Below are 16,039 nucleotides of genomic sequence, written 5' to 3' on the forward strand. Positions count from 1 at the left end.
CTGTTCTTGCAAAGCATTTGGGATGTTTAAGTAATGGATTTTGGTACAATCTAGCGTGACGTGTAATCAGATTGCTTACCAGTGGTGTGTCATCAATAAGTGTTATTTGCTATCCATGTAACGTTTTCAACAATCAAGAATTCCTCTCATTATCCAAAATGGTGAGCTCCTTTGTCCTTGCTATTACAGATAATTGGTTCTAACTGACAGAAACAGGAACGTGCTCTTACAACTCCCCCATGGCAGAGAGCTCCCTTCTCTTTCTTGACGTAAACGTTCTTCATTAAGTTTTGTGTTAGAATCTTTTACATAAGTGAAAACATAGAAAACATTGTTCAAGACAATTTAAAAATGAATGTCTGTGTGAGGTAGGCAGTGACTAGAGAGAAAAAAGTAGACTGTTGCCTGCCCCCCACACCCACACCACTTCCGCCCCTCCTTGCTTCCTGTCCTCCCTTTCCTTAAGGGACAGTCAAAGCTGGCAGTCTTGTAATTCCTAGACTTTCAAGCATCGTCAGTCTGAGCCTGGCCCTTTTGTACCTACTGTACATACTCCCTATCTGCCAAGCTCCTAACTATCCTAGTCCAGCTGCTCTCCAAGAAATCCCTTGCCCTGCCTTCTTGCTTGGAACCCTTCACAGTACTTGCTAAAATGCCCATGACTGCACCCATCCCAACATCCCATCCCTACTTTCCAGAAGTAGAAAGTCTGCATTTTAGGTACACTATGGGTGATGAGTTTTGAGATCCTGTCCTTAGTCCTTGCAAGTTTTCAGCGAGGCCTGTCCCTGTCAGTCATCCTCTGACAAGCTCTTGAAGCCCCATGCTCAGAGCTGTAAGCAAGTGCAGCAACAGCCCCACCCCACCCCCAGTCAGCCGCCACAGACTCTCCCCTCCCCTGGCCCATCTCTTTTCCCTATGCTCTTCACTCTCCTATGATGAAACAACTGGGAATTCATATAAACAAATCTGGGGTACTCTGTATGACTTTGTCTTAACATTTGTTCATCTGAACAAGCTGTGTTTCGAAGCTGTGTTTCTCACCAGCCATTGTAGAGCTCATTCTATCTTTTAACTAAATTTATGTTTCAGAAAAGGAGAAGAACCCCTATTTTTAAATTTCTTAATAAGATAGGGTGTTTTTCATTGGGTTAGTGCTTTGCTGTAAATATTTGGGAAATAGGAAGCAGGTTACAGCATCTAACCCAAACAAGTCCTTTATGTCTTACAAGGCTTCCTGTGATCTACTTAAGTAATTCTTGGTAAGTCATTTCCAAGGGCTGTTTGGTGTGTGTGTGGCGGGGGAGCGGGTGTTCTAATGCTGTCTTTGCTAGTTATCAGTAGTCATTGTGTATTTGTCTGCACATGCTCATGTAGGTAGGTATACATATGAGTACATGTGTATTGAGGCCAGAGGTCAACCCAAAGCCCCTCAGCCTCCAGTCACTTGTTTTTTTGAGACAGTGTTCCTTAATGGCCTGAAGTTTATCAAGTAGACAAGCCTGTCTGTCCAGCTAGTCCCCAGGATCCTCCTGTCTCCACTCCCCAGTTGCAGGGTTACAAATACTAGACACCACACTTGGCTTTTATACACGAGATCTTGAGATCAAACTTCTTGAGATCAGACTTGACTCCGTATGCGTGCACAACAAACCCTTTACCCACTGAGCGCCAGCCTTGTTGCCTTTCCTTTTTGTGTGTCTTGTTTTTCTTCAGTCTGTTACAGAGAAAACTAGTCATGGAGGGTACAGCTTATTGTCTGAGTTGTTCACCAGCCCCGAGTGGACTGGCTTTAGTTAATTACATTGGATGTCACTGGTGCCTTGATTAGCAAAGCAGAAGGTAGACAAGCAGAATGTTCTACGTTTATTGGAGTGAATTTTTCTACCTACTCTTCTTTTTTTATTTATTTATTTTTATATTAATTACAGATTATTTACTTTGTATCCCAGCTGTAGCTACCTCACTCATTCCCTCCCAATCCCACCCTCCCTTCCCTGCCCCTCTCTAAGTCCACTGATAGGGGAGGTCCTCCTCCCTTCCATCTGACCCTAGCTTATCAGGTCTCATTAGGACTGGCTGCATTGTCTTCCTCTGTGGCCTAGCAAGGTTGCTCCTCCCTGGCGGGAGTGGATATCAAAGAGCCTGCCACTGAGTTCATGTCAGAGACAGTCACTGTTCCCCTTACTAGGGAAACCCACTTGGATGCTGAGCTGCCATGGGCTACGTCTGAGCAGGGGTTCTAGGTTATATCCAGGCATGGTCCTTGGTTGGAGAAACAGCCTCAGAAAAGATCCCTGTGCCCAGATATATTTGGTCCTTGTGGTGCTCCTGTCCTCTCCAGGTCTTCCTAACTCCCCCTTCTTTCATATGATTACCTGTACTCTGCCCACAGTTTGGTTATGACTCTCAGTGTCGCCCTCTATGGCTCCTGTCTTGTTTCTTGTTTTCTCCTACTTCCAATATCCATCCCATTTGTCTTTCTAAGTTAGGCTTGATCTTCTTACCCCGGAACCTCCTTGCTTAGCTTCTTTAGGTGTACAGATTTTAGTATGTTTATCCCATCTTATAGGTCTAGTATCCACTTATAAGAACAAAACGACAGCCTACAGACTGGGAAAAGATCTTCACCAACCCTATATCTGACAGAGGGCTAATATCCAGAATATATAAAGAAATAAAGAAGTTAAAAGCAACAAATTATGCAATCCAATTAAAAAATGGGATAGAGAGCTAAACAGAGAATTCTCAGTAGAGGAATATCTAATGGCAGAGAAACACTTAAAGAAATGTTCAACCTCATTAGCCATTAGGGAAATGCAAATCAAAACAACCCTGAGATTTCACCTTACACCCATCAGAATGGCTAAGATCAAAAACTCAAGAGACAACACATGCTGGAGAGGTTGTGGAGAAAGGGGAACCCTCCTCCACTGCTGGTGGGAATGTAAACTTGTACAACCACTTTGGAAATCAATCTGGTGCTTTCTCAGACAATTAGGAATAGTGCTACCTCATGATAAAGCTATACCACTCCTAGCCATATATCCAAAAGATGCTCAAGTACACAACAAGGACATTTGTTCAACCATGTTTATAGCAGCTTTATTTGTAATAGCCAGAAGGTGGAAACAACCCAGATGTCTCTCAGTTGAGGAATGGATACAGAAACTGTGGTACATTTACACAATGGACTACTACTCAGCAATTAAAAACAAGGAAATCATGAACTTTGCAGACAAATGGTGGGACCTAGAAAAGATCATCCTGAGTGAGGTATCCCAGAAGCAGAAAGCTACCTGCTTTTCTTAATTAGAATCATGGAGGTTCTTACACCTATTAGATGACTGGTCCATGGATACTTTTAGATGTGGCAGCTTATTGTATTTACCTTAAAAGTGTCAGCTTTTTTAAAGTATTTTTAATTATTTTACTGTATGGATGCTTTTCCTGAATGTACGTCTGTGTACCACTTATATTCCTGTTTTCCTCCCAGGTCAGAAGGCGTTAGGTCCTGTAGAATTAGAGTAACAGATTGCTGTGAGCCACTGTGTGCATGCTGGGAATCAAACCAAGATCCTCATACAGAGCAGATAGTGCTCTTAGTAGTTAACTATCACTCCAGCCTCATGTGATAGTGTCAATGTTTGATTACTAGATAAAGACACTAAAAAATAAAGTTGTCAGTCACTGCTTAGAGTTGTTTTGAAGTGATACCACATAGGAAGTGAGTCAGAGGATAAATACTCACCTAAAAAGGGAAAGTGTATGAAATAGTGCAGAAAGTCGGCATACACCTCCAATCCCAGCTATTCTGGAGGCTGGGATAGGAGGATTGCAAGTTCCAGGCAGTCCAGCGTGGGCAGCTTAGTAAGACCCTACCTCAAAATAAACCTCAAGGACCAGTAGGATGGCTCAGTGGGTAAAGGAACATGCCACTAAGCCTGATAACCTGAATTTGATCTCATTACCTACATGGTGGAAGAAGAGAAACAGCTTGAGCAAGTTGCCCTCTCACCCTGGCCATTACTTAGTGGGCCATGCCACTTTCATGTGCTCACATGCATGCATAAACACACACACACACAAATATATAAATATGAAAATGTAAAGAAAATGTATACCACTTTAAAAGTAAGTAAATAACAAAACTTAAAATAGAGCTGATGGTATATCTTGTTAGAATGCTTCTTACTTTGCACGAGAGCCTGACTTTAACCCCCACTACCATAAAAATAAAATCAATGTAAAGCAGAAAATGTCTTACTAGCTGTAACAGTAATTTTATATTACTGGAAATGTATAAATATCAGACATGAGTTTTCTCAGCCTCTGTCAGTAAGGACTGGCCACCTCCATACCAGTTCATCCAACAGTTCAGGCTCCAGGCATCAGTGTAGAGTAAACTGCACTTGCAGTGAAGGAAGAAAAATGAGGTACAGAACTTTACATGCAGTGTGGTGCCCTTCTGTGAGAAGGGGAAGATTATGAGGCTGTGACATGCTTATTTTTGCAATGGGGAGATAAACCACATACTAGTAAGAAGATCAGGAATCTGGACAACTCAAGTTAGAAGAGACCAGAAAAGAAGCAAGACTTACCTGAATATCCTCGATATCCTTTGGAATCATGTTATGTTTTGAATGAATTTTGTAAATTTATTTATGTAAACAAAATTTTGGAAAATAAAGTTTTATAAAATTTTGTTTTTTTAATAAAAAAGAACACATACGTACTGACACAAAGAAAAAAAAAGTGTGCCAGCAATTGAGCCTGACTGCTTTGTCCCATAATATAACTACATAGATAAAGGATTATGCATTCTCAGTAAGACCCACTCTAAGGACAAAAGTGATAGAATTTAAATCTGGAGCAACAGTCTCAACTATTGCTAGTCATGGTAGTTGGTTAGGAATTAAGATTTTTCCACCTATAAAGGAAAAATAAGCATGAATTTTCAAAAGTTGTTGAATGAATCCAAAATACTGGTAAGATCGCTTTCTTTTTTTCCTCTTCTTTCCTTTTTGTTATTGTTGCTTTTGTTTTTCAAGAAAGAGTTTCTCTGTGTAGCCTTGGCAGTCCTAGAACTCACTCTGTAGACCAGGCTGGCCTTGAATTCATGAAGATCCAGGATCTCTTTTTAAATGTTTATAAATGCTTGTTTGAATTTCTGTTCTATTTCTATGAAGAGACACCATGACCAAGGCAACTTACAAAAGAAATGTTCAAGGGCCTGCTTACATTTTCAGAGGAGTAGAGTCTATGATATATGCACTCTCTCTATTATAATAATAGGAGCAGAGCATCAGGCAGGCAGGCATGGTGTTGGGGGCAGTAGCTGTGAGTGTACATGTGATCTTCAAACAGGAAGCAGAGAAAGCTGGAATAGACTGGTCTTTGGAAACCTAACAGCCCACCCCTAGGGACACACCTCCTCCAACAGGCTGCATCTCCTAATCCTCAAATATAGAAGTTTATGGGGCCATCCCATTCAAACCATGGTTTGCTCTATTCACAATAGCCAGAAGAGGGAAATGCCCTAGATGCCCATCAACTGATGAGTGAATAAAAAACATGTGCAATATTATTTGTCCGTTAAAGGAATTACGCAATTTGCAGGTAAACAAAGGGAGTGAGAAACAATTATTCTGAGTTAGGTAACCCAGATACCAAAAGACAAATACTTTATGTTTTTATCTCATTTGTAAATAATAGCATTGTATCTTCATATATGTATATTATTTTTGGAATACCCATAGAGGTTAGGAGTTTAGTAAAGAGCCGTAGGAACTGGCCTTTCAAGAGAAAGGATATAGAAACTGTGGTATAAAGGGTCAAAGTGTAAAGAGCAAGAAAAGTTAGAAATGGGAGGACAGGGTGGAGGAAGGATTATAGGAAGGGATAACTATGGCTAGATAGGTCCTGGGAGAGAATCCAATACTGCTATTTGTTGATGGACACAGTGTTAAAACAACCCCTAATAACCTATTGCTGTACTCATAGATGAGTGCATCTCTCGGCCCTCATCAGGGAAGCTGCTTCTTGCAGTAGATGGCAATTAACACAGACCTTCAATTGGTCAATATGCAGATAATGAGAGATTGTGAGGTGTTCAGGCTGGTTTTCTGTCAACTTGACACAAGCTACAGTCTGGAGAAGAGGGAGCCTCCATTGAGAAAATGCCTCCATAAGATTGGGCTGCAGGCAAGCCTGTTGGGCATTTTAAATTAGTGACTGATATGAGAGGGCCTAGCCCACTGTGGGTGGGTCCTCCCCTAGGTTGTAGTTCTGGATTCTGTTATGAAAGCAGGCCAAACAAGCCACAGGAAGTAAGCCAGTTAACATAAGCACTCCTCTGTGGCCTCCGAACCAGCTCCTGCCTCCAGGCACCTGCCCTGTTTGAGTTTCTGTCCTGACTTTTTTCAAATAATGAATAGGGCTGTTAAAACATAAGTCAAATAAATCTTTTTCTCCTCAGTTTAGTTTTGGCCATAGTGTTTCATCACAGCAGCAGTAATCCTAACTAAGACAGCAGCCCTCCCTCAAGGCTTGGAGATCTTTAGTGTAGGGGTTGGGGAAGGATTGTAAGAGCCAGATGCAGTGGATAACATCAGATATATGTTTTCTAAACAAAACATGGAAGTTGCATATAGGAACTTACAGCGGTTTTGACAGCATGCATCAGACCTGCAAAAGCTAAAACCAGGCAAAATCCCAGAATGAGTCGGCAGGGTAGGCACAAAATGCCACCACTAGTCAAGACACTTTTGACATTTGAAGGCTGCAGCAAAAAGGGATAATCGGTTTTATTTAATGATGTGACCCCTCATAGGGTAAATACTCTGTAGGTGTAGTTGACCAACACAAACTGAATTCAGTGTCGGAGGCACTGTCCACATTGGGTGAGAGAAGGCGAGGGAGGCTCTTGGAGGAGTTAGGAGCAAATATGATCACAATACAGATATGATATAGAATTAATAAAAGTTCTTTCAAAAGAATGAAAAGTCAGGAACATGACTGTCCGTATGGGAGGTCATGCACACGTGAGCACACATGCACACACACTCTCAATATCATTAGAGAAAATAACCTGCCTAGGATGAGGGATGTATTTGGAAATTAGAGTATCTTTTTCTAGAAACCAAGGGGGATATCAAAGATTGTTTAAGAATTGTGTGGGAACCATTTAGAAGGGGTCTCATTGCCCAGGAATGGAATGATTACCTACAAGAGAATAAGCAAAACAACTTATGGGTTATAATGACTCCAAATAAAAGAAAGACTTGCATTATTGCCATGAAGATCCTTCTAGAGAAACTGTTTTTGAAAAACAATTGGGAGTAGTCATTTGATTAAGTCAGCTATGTAAAGAATCACAATGTAAATTCGATGTCAGAGCTACTTCTCCCCTTTACAGCAAGTAGGTTTGATGTCTAACTTTATGTTGGCCTTTACTGGTTATCTTTGCGTTCTGCTCATCTAATGTGCCAGAGCTGGGTCCTCAGTAGAGAAGAAATTTGCCTCTGAGACTCTAGATACCTGGGCCAGCCCTAGCTCTTTGTCGTGATTGTTGACAGCCTATGTCAAAAATAAGAGCAGATGGAAGTAACAACCTGCAGAGCTGTGAGGAATGTTCACTGGCCTCGGAGACATTCTCCATCTGTTGGTGACTTGAGTCTCCCGTGCTTCCTCTCATCACATTCTTAAACAGACACGTTTATGAAATCTCAGTGCAGCTTGGAATAGTTCTAGCTATATCTAGAAAATCGTGTTGCCAGTTCATTACCAACTTTAGTTTAGGGAAGTAACAGCCTTCCTCTGTTTTTATTTCTTCAGCCATGGAATTTCACGAACACTTGCACAGCATAGGCACCAAGGAGGGACTAAAGGAACGGAAACTACAGAAGGCGGTGGAGAGCTTTACGTGGAATATAACAATCTTGAAGGTACTGTATTATTTATTTCTCTGTTGCTGTGATGAAGTGCCATGACCAAAGCAACTTGCAGAATTGATATTTCTTAACATTATGGCAGGGATGCAAGGTAGTAAGCAGTAATGGTGCCCAGAACAGAGGCTGAGAACTCACATCCCTAACTACAAATTTGAACAAAGAGAGCAGTCTGGAGTGGGACAGGGCTGTAAAATTTCACCTCTAGGGACATGCTTCTTCCAGTAAGGCCGCACCTTCTAAAGTTCTCCGAAATACCTCCAATAGGAAGCAGGTGTCCAAATGCCGGAGCTTGTGGAGGAAATTTCTTATTTAAACCATTATATTCCAATCCTTGGTTCCCACAGGCTATTGGCCATATCATAATGCAAATTTAATTCAGTCCAGCTCCAAAAATCCTCAATCTTTCACAGTCTTCTGAGATTCAAAGACAATTTCTAATTGTAATCCCACTGTAAAATAAAAAATAAAATGATAGACATTCAACATATTATGGCATAGAATATACATTACCATTTCAAAACGGAGGAATAGGGACATTGGGAGAAAATACTGAACCAAAGCAGCTCCGAATCCCAGCTGGCAAGATGTCAAATCCTCTAGCTCCATGTCTAGATTCAAGGACTTTAATTTTAAAGAGGCGAGTGGCGCAGCCCCTCCAGCATTGCTGTCTGCAACATACTTCTCCCCCTTAAGATGAATCCGTGTATGCAGGAGTGCTTGACAGATATCCCACAGCTCTGTCATTTCCAGCACTTGGGGGGGGGGTGTCCATTGCATTCCAAGCTTTATTTCCACAGCTTCATATGATGGCCTCTCAGGTCTTCTTGCATTCTCAGAGCCTTCTGAAGGGACTCTCCTGTCACATGCTGGCCTAGGAGAATCTCTGAAGCTGGGAAAAAGAATCCATAACTGCTTCTTCACTTTTGCAGCCTTTATTGCCTCTAAGCCCAGCAGCACTTAGATGACACTCCCCAGCTTGGCTGCCGACTTGGGATGGACCTTGGCCCCATAAATCACATTAGCAGTAGTGCTTTTAGTCACTTGCTTTCTAGGTGCAAAAATGACTTAGCTCTCTTTGATCTGTTGGAAATTTAGATAGGTAGTGTCTTGCCATGAGGCTAGCCTTTTCTTTGTTCCATTTTGGGCCTAATCTTAGCCTCACAATTCTCTTTGGCAGTTACAACCTCTTTTCCAGCACAAACCCTGGCTGTAACCTTAAGCTTCCTAGTGTTCTTTTTTTTCTCACTATATTTTGTATTTCTTTCTTTCCTATTTGCATTTTTTCATTATAGATCTGCATAATCATTTTCAATAATAACAATGCCATAGACTCAGCATTAGTCTGTCTTGAAATTTCTTCTGCCAAATGCATTAGTACATTAATTTTTAATTTAGCCTCAGGCAACTTCTCAGGGCATAGGCAGAAGGCGGCCAGATCCTTTGTTACAAAAATCACAGGAATGGGCTACAGCTAAGCTGCTATTATTGTTTCCTCGGAAACATCTTCTGCAGTGGTGTCTGTGGGAAAGAGAAGTTTCCTTGATGAGGTGTGGCACCGAGACAGCTTAATGTCTCATGGCATCATATCTGGGTAGAACTGTTGGTTGCTTCATTCCTTTGTCAGCTTGCGTGGCACCTCCTTGGTTCCTTGAAAAAATGGTCTTCAGAGAACAGGCTTTCAGTTCAGATCCAGCCCAGGTCCTCTGGATCCAGTGTCCGACGTGCATAATATCTTTAGCATGTTTAGCATAGGGACTTACCTTTCATCTTGGAGTGATGGGGTTCAACCAAGGGCAACACTTGTTTGAGGGAAACCAAGGGCAATAACCTGTATGTCTGGGGAGGCTTTTAGACAATCTTTATCAACAACTCACAGGAATGATTATCATAGTTTACGTTGTGATTTCTGTTAGACGATCTTTGGCTCTGAGAAAGTATTATCAGAGGTGAGAACATTTCATTTAAACTCTGTATGTATATTTATATATGGACTTAACATATTCTATAGTTACTTTTAGGTGATGGTTAATAGTATGATTTCTTATGACTTTCCCATATATTCTTATTTTTATTTTACCCTCCTTCTGTATTTACCTCGCTTCCTAAGTAGAGGCCTGCGTCTATGCTCCCATTTTCCTCTTTAAACCACTTGTGCCCTTCTCCTTCTTTAATATCCATAATATATAAAGAACTCAATAAACAGACAAACAAGCAAAATCAGAATAGAAAAAAAAATTAAAACATGAACTGGGGATCTAAACAGAGAGTTCTCAAAAGAATAAAAAAAAATGGCTAAGGAATACCTTTTAAAAATATCCACTGTTGAAGGTTTGGTTATGAGTCTTAATATCTGCTTTGATATACTGCTAGGTAGAGTCTTTCAGAGGCCCTCTGTGGTAGGCTCCTGTCCTGTTACTTGTTTTCTCCTACATCCAATGTCCATCCCATTTGTCTTTCTAAGTGAGGATTGATCATCTTACCCTGAGTCCTCTTTCTTATTTATCTTCTTTAGGTGTATAGATTTCAGTATATTTATCCTATCCTATAGGTCTATATAAGTGAGTATATGCCATGTGTGTCTTTCTGCTTTTGGGATACCTCGCTCAGGATGATCATTTCTAGGTCCTACCATTTGCCTGCAAATTTCATGATTTCCTCGTTTTTAATTGCTAAGTAGTATTCCATTGTGTAAAAGCACCACAATTTCTGTAGCCATTCCTCAACTGAGGGACATATGGGTTGTTGCCAGGTTCTGGCTATTACAAATAAAGCTACTACAAACATGGTTGAGCAAATGTCCTTGTTGTGTACTTGAGCTTCTTTTGGATATATACCTAGGGAATCACTATTCCTAATTGTCTGAGAAAGCACCAGATTGAGTTCCAAAGTGGTTGTACAAGTTTACATTCCCACCAGCAATGGAGGGGGGTTCCCATTTCTCCACAACCTTTCCAGCATGTATTGATCTTAGCCATTCTGATGGGTGTAAGGTGAAAGCTCAGAGTCTCAGTATCCAAGTGGGTTCTCTAGTAAGGGGAACAGGGACTATTTCTGACATGAAATCAATGACCAGCTCTTTGATTCCGCCCCCCAAGGGAGGAGCAGCCTTGCTAGGCCATAGAAGAGGACATTGCAGCCAGTCCTGAAACTAGGGTCAGATGGAAGGGGAGGAGGTCCTCCCCTATCAGTGGACTTGGAAAGGGGCAGGGAGGAGATGAGGGAGGGAGGGTGAGATTGGGAAGGAATGAGGGAGGGGGCTATGGCTGGGATACAAAGTAAATAACCTGTGATTAATATAAAAAATGAAAAATAAAAAAATGTAAAAAAAAATCCACTGTTCCTAGCAATTAGGGAAATGAAAACCAAAACAGCTTTCAGATTTCATTTCACCCCAGTCAGAATGGCAAAGATCATCAAACAGCTAGCAGCGAGTGCTAGAGAGGATATAAGAAGAACAGATCTGTCATTTCCTGTTGGTGGAATTGCAAACTGGTACATCCACTCTGGAAAATGAGTGTGGAGAACTCTCAAAAAGCTAAAAATAAATGTACTATATAACCCAGCTTGGCATATGCCCAAAGGACTAAATATCATACTCCACAGGTACTTGCTCACGCTTGTTCATTGCCGCTCTATTCATACTAAGTTAGGCAAGGAAACAACCTAAGTGGTCTTTAACTGAGGAACAGATAGTGGTTATAGGTATATACACACTATGGAATATTATTCATCTGTAAAGAAAAATGAAATCATGAAATTACTTGTAAATGGAGAGAACATGAAAGATCATATTGAGAGAGGTAACCCAGACCCAGAAAAGCAAACATCTCATGTTTTCTCTCACCTGAGGCTTCTAGCTCCAAATCCGTGGATGTGAGTGTAGAACCTGGATTAACTGCAGAAGGCAGGGAAATAAAAATGGAGCCATTGGCTGGGGCTCTGCTTACAGTGTTCAATCTCTTTTTTTAGCCCCAAATTTTAAAGTCTTTCTCTTTCTTTTAGAAAACAACATGGTTGGCTTCTGTCCAGCAGCAGGTCACTTCCTGGTACCAACTGATCTCAGTTACTTTTCTGTTGCTGTAACAAAACACCATGACCAAACTGGCTTACGGGAGTAAGAGTTTTTATTTTGGCTCACAGTTCCAGATGGGTAAGGGTCTATCATGCCTAGGAAGTATGACAACAGGCAGCCAAGGCAGCCAGAGCAGGAAGCTGAGAACTCACATCCTCAACGACTGAACAGAAAGCAAAGAGTGCAAAAGCTGGAAGTGGCATGAGTCTTCAAACTCTCAAGGCCGTTTTCAGCTGTCTTCCCCCTGAGATCATATTTCTACATCTGTGCTGTGAGACATCCAGGCCTTAGCAAGGGCACAGGAATTACTGACAACACTACACTGTCCAGAGCAGCTCCGGCACAGCATCTCAGCCTCAGCTCAGACAGAAACATACAGATCCGTACTAGGCATCATACTATAAACCAGAAAAAAATATTATGTGGGGCATAGTCAAAGGAAAAAAAAAGGAACTGCTGTTCGTAGGAAAGTTTTCTCCAGGTGTGACACCTTCTACACTGACATCTCACTTCAGTGTGGCTGTTTAAAATTAACTTTATTATGAATAGTATGTGTTCATTACAAAAATATTAACAGAACAGTAAGCAAAGGTGGACATAATTCTGGCATCCAAAGAAAATTAGTTTTGGCTGTTTTATGTACATTCTTCTAGAGCTTTTCCTGTGGCATATGTAACACTGAATGATTTAAATATGATATGGTGCATGTAACTTCTGACTGTTAATATTCTAGCCAGTGTTGGGAATGCCGATAAAGCATCCAGGAAAAGTATATGTAAAATTACCCTCTGGTACTCACCCTCCAAACTTTATGCTCAGTTAAAAATGCAGCTATAAACACATTATGAAGCTGCCTCTTCCTGTAGCTAATTGTGCTGATTTACCTTATTAAAAGACCTCCTTTCCAGAGCTAGCTAGTTTATATTTTCTCTTGTTAAACTACTGATCATTTTACATGTAAAATCATTTTCATGTCTTCCTGTAGTGTGCATGTGTTATTTTTAGAGTATATAACGCTGATGTTTGCAGTTGAATAAATAACAGACAGGAGAATTTATAACAAAAGGGGATTTGGCTTCCCACGTTGCTGATAAGGTGCACCACACATTTCCTGTGGGCTCAGAAATACAGCATGGTACTTTAAGCCCCATGGCAGGAACAAACCTCTTTGCTTTTCATTTATTGTAGGGAAATACGGACTTGTTGTGTGGTCAGAAGCTAGCCAGCAAGCTAACCCCCAGCATGGAGCTTGTTAGTGTGAAGTCGGGGAGCAGCTGCCCCTTCCCTCCCTACGGTTCTGCTGTAATAAACAAGTGTACAGAAAGCCACCCGCTCTGCGTGGAGGACAGTCACAGAGCGTAGCTCCCCATAGCCCAGTGTGGCCCGGATGATTATACCCCCTTCTTCATGGCAGGGGAATGAGAGAGTGTGTAAACTGTGAGGCACAGCAAATGATTCTAGGTAAATGACAGCTCTGGGGCTCAGATCAGAACCAAGTGCTGGACCTGCACGGTGCTTGTGCCCAAATCTGAGTAGTATGTTTCTACTCTATGCTTTCTCCTGCAGATAGGAGTTTAATCCCTGACAATTAGGGGAGGGACCAAAGGTAGTTATGTTATTCTTTTAAGAGTCTGATCCTTAGACAGGTGAGAGAAATTTAGAGCTGTCTTCCAGCATCTGCTACCCTTTTGAACTGATCAGAACACTAGGTGTCTTAGTTACGGTTTTATTGCTATGAAGAGACTCCAATACCACTGCAACTCTTATAAAGGACAAAATTTAATTGGAGCTGGCTTATAGTTTCAGAGGTTTAGCCCGTTGTCATCATTTTGGAGAGTATGGCAGTATGAAGGCTGACATGGGGCTGGAGAAGGAACTGAGAGTTCTATGTCTTGATCCAAAGGCAGCAGAAGGAAACTGTGTGTCACACTGGGCATAGCTTGAGCATATGTAAGACTTCAATGCCTGTCTCCATAGTGACACACTTTCTCCATCAAAGCCACACCTATCCCATGAGGCCACGCCTCCTGATAGTGCCCCTTCATATGGGCCAATCATTCAAACACATCAGTCTGTGGGGGGTGGGCATCTTATTCAAACCACCACACCAGGGTACCCTCTCTCAAAGATTTCTTCATTAGAAGCATAGAAGTGGGCCAGGTACATGTGGTGTCTCTCTGGCCTATTGCCTAGGCCCTTAACAGAGGCTGAGGCAGGAAAACTGCAGATTTGGAGTCAGCATGAGCCACATAGAAAGACACTGTTAAACAAACAACAACAAAAACAGAATAGGAGTTCCCAGCCCTGCTGAATCATAGCCTGGATTTTCCCAAGTCCCCTGGCTTTGCTTTTTAAGTGTACTAAGCTTGAGAAGCACTGTGCTCTAGAGTCACTAGAAATGGGAGCCTTCTGTATATACTAATGAGGAACAAGACAATACACAAACTTGCAAAAGTAGGCAATTGGAAAGAGCAGCTGTATCAGAGAAACCTTTAGTTTTAATTATGTCTAGAAAAGAAAATACCTCAGGCTTTTGTTTATGTGAAAGAAATGTGCTGGGTCCAGTAATGGGTATTTTAATTTTTTCTAGGTGCTTATCTGTTTGTTTTAGATTTATTTATGTATTTTATGTGAACGAGCGCTTTGCCTGAGTGCAGTTATGTGCAGCCTGTGCATGCTTGGTGCCTGTGGAGGTCAGAGGGGACATTGGTTCCCCTGGGTCTGGGGTTACAGTGACCATGAGCTGATTCCATGAAGTTCCTTTGATCCTGAGGCACCATTGTTTTGTGATCAGCACGTCTTATCTTAGTCTTCACTCCGCTCACTTGAACCGCAGGAGAGGCAGGTGCCAGCCAGCCCTGGCCTGGAACAAGCAGGGAGCTCTTAGTTATTCTCACAAAAGGCTGGTTAAAAGTTAAAGTAAAAAAGGCCCAGAGTTTTTGTTGTTATCCTATTTTTGCTTTAAAGCTTTGCTTGTTTAGCTTTCCAGTTTTGAAAATGGTTTTAAAATATGGAGAAATAAAAGCGTCTGTGGTTGTCATATCCAGAACCCCCTGATAACATCTTGGCATGGTTACTTCTAGTTATTGCTCCCTTGAACGAAGCTTCACTGAGCATTTACACACAAGTCCTTGTATGCTTATCCACTGTCAGGTGAATAGTGAGTGGAAATGCCAAGCCAGATGCACCTCACAGATACTGTGTGTCAGACCTCACACGGAACAGTCAGAATGATGTACAAGGAGCAACAGATCCACACTCCGGTTTGCATTGCCCTCAGCAGTGCCAGTTTCATGGATTTGGAGTGTGTTTGCCAGCACTTAGAATTGTTAGTGTAACCGTATTAGTGGGTGGGGAGTGAACATCTTTTATGCGATTTTTTAAATGGAGATGGATTTTTACAAGGATACACTTTATTTCTATTTGAGTGTGTGTATGTACGTGCATATGTGTACTGCTGCCAGAAGAGGGCACTGGATCCTCGGGAGCTAGAGTTTCGGCAGTTGTGAGTTGCCCGGTTCACATGCTAGAAATTAAACCTGGGTCCTCAGCAAGAGCAGCAACCCCTCTTGACACCTAAGCCATCATTCCAGCCCACAGTGATGGATCTCGGCAGGATTTTATGTATCTTCTTAGGATTCTTCTTAAGATTCTTGTAGATTGTATGTGTGTGCTTGTGTGTGTGAGTGTGTGTGTGTGTACAATTTTGATACTGTTCCACAGGACACATACGTTTGTTTGAAGTCCCTTTCTCTGTTTTAAATGTTACACTATTTGTAAGCAATATTGCTACATCCTTAAGCACTGTTGCTCTGCTCTGAAGCATAGTGTTTGCTATCAGTCATGTCCAGTATATGGGATGGTGCTGGGGATAGAACACAGGACCTTCTACATGCCAGACAAGTGCTCTATCACTGAGCCCTTTTCTTCAGCAGGCTCACATCAGCGCTTTGCTTTCACATTTATTCCCATCCCTATCACATCCTCTGCCTTTGCTGTCTGTCCCTCACTTACG

The 16,039-nt window shown here is 41.7% G+C and overlaps 1 protein-coding gene across 3 annotated transcripts in view; it reads left to right on the forward strand.

The window, feature by feature from the left end:
• The window catches only part of Plcl2 (phospholipase C like 2), a 186,562-nt gene that overhangs the window by 149,685 nt on the left and 20,838 nt on the right, over window positions 1-16,039 (forward strand). For 2 of the 3 annotated variants that reach the window (XM_060369644.1, XM_060369645.1), the window contains exon 6: window positions 7,837-7,946. The exons of the other annotated variant lie outside the window; for it this stretch is intronic. In XM_060369644.1, the coding sequence (XP_060225627.1) occupies window positions 7,837-7,946 (110 nt within the window). The remainder of the gene's footprint in view (window positions 1-7,836; window positions 7,947-16,039) is intronic. 3 annotated transcript variants of the gene reach the window in all.

The sequence above is a fragment of the Meriones unguiculatus genome, chromosome 16 (genome assembly GCF_030254825.1).
Source record: "Meriones unguiculatus strain TT.TT164.6M chromosome 16, Bangor_MerUng_6.1, whole genome shotgun sequence".
Lineage (NCBI taxonomy): Eukaryota > Metazoa > Chordata > Mammalia > Rodentia > Muridae > Meriones > Meriones unguiculatus.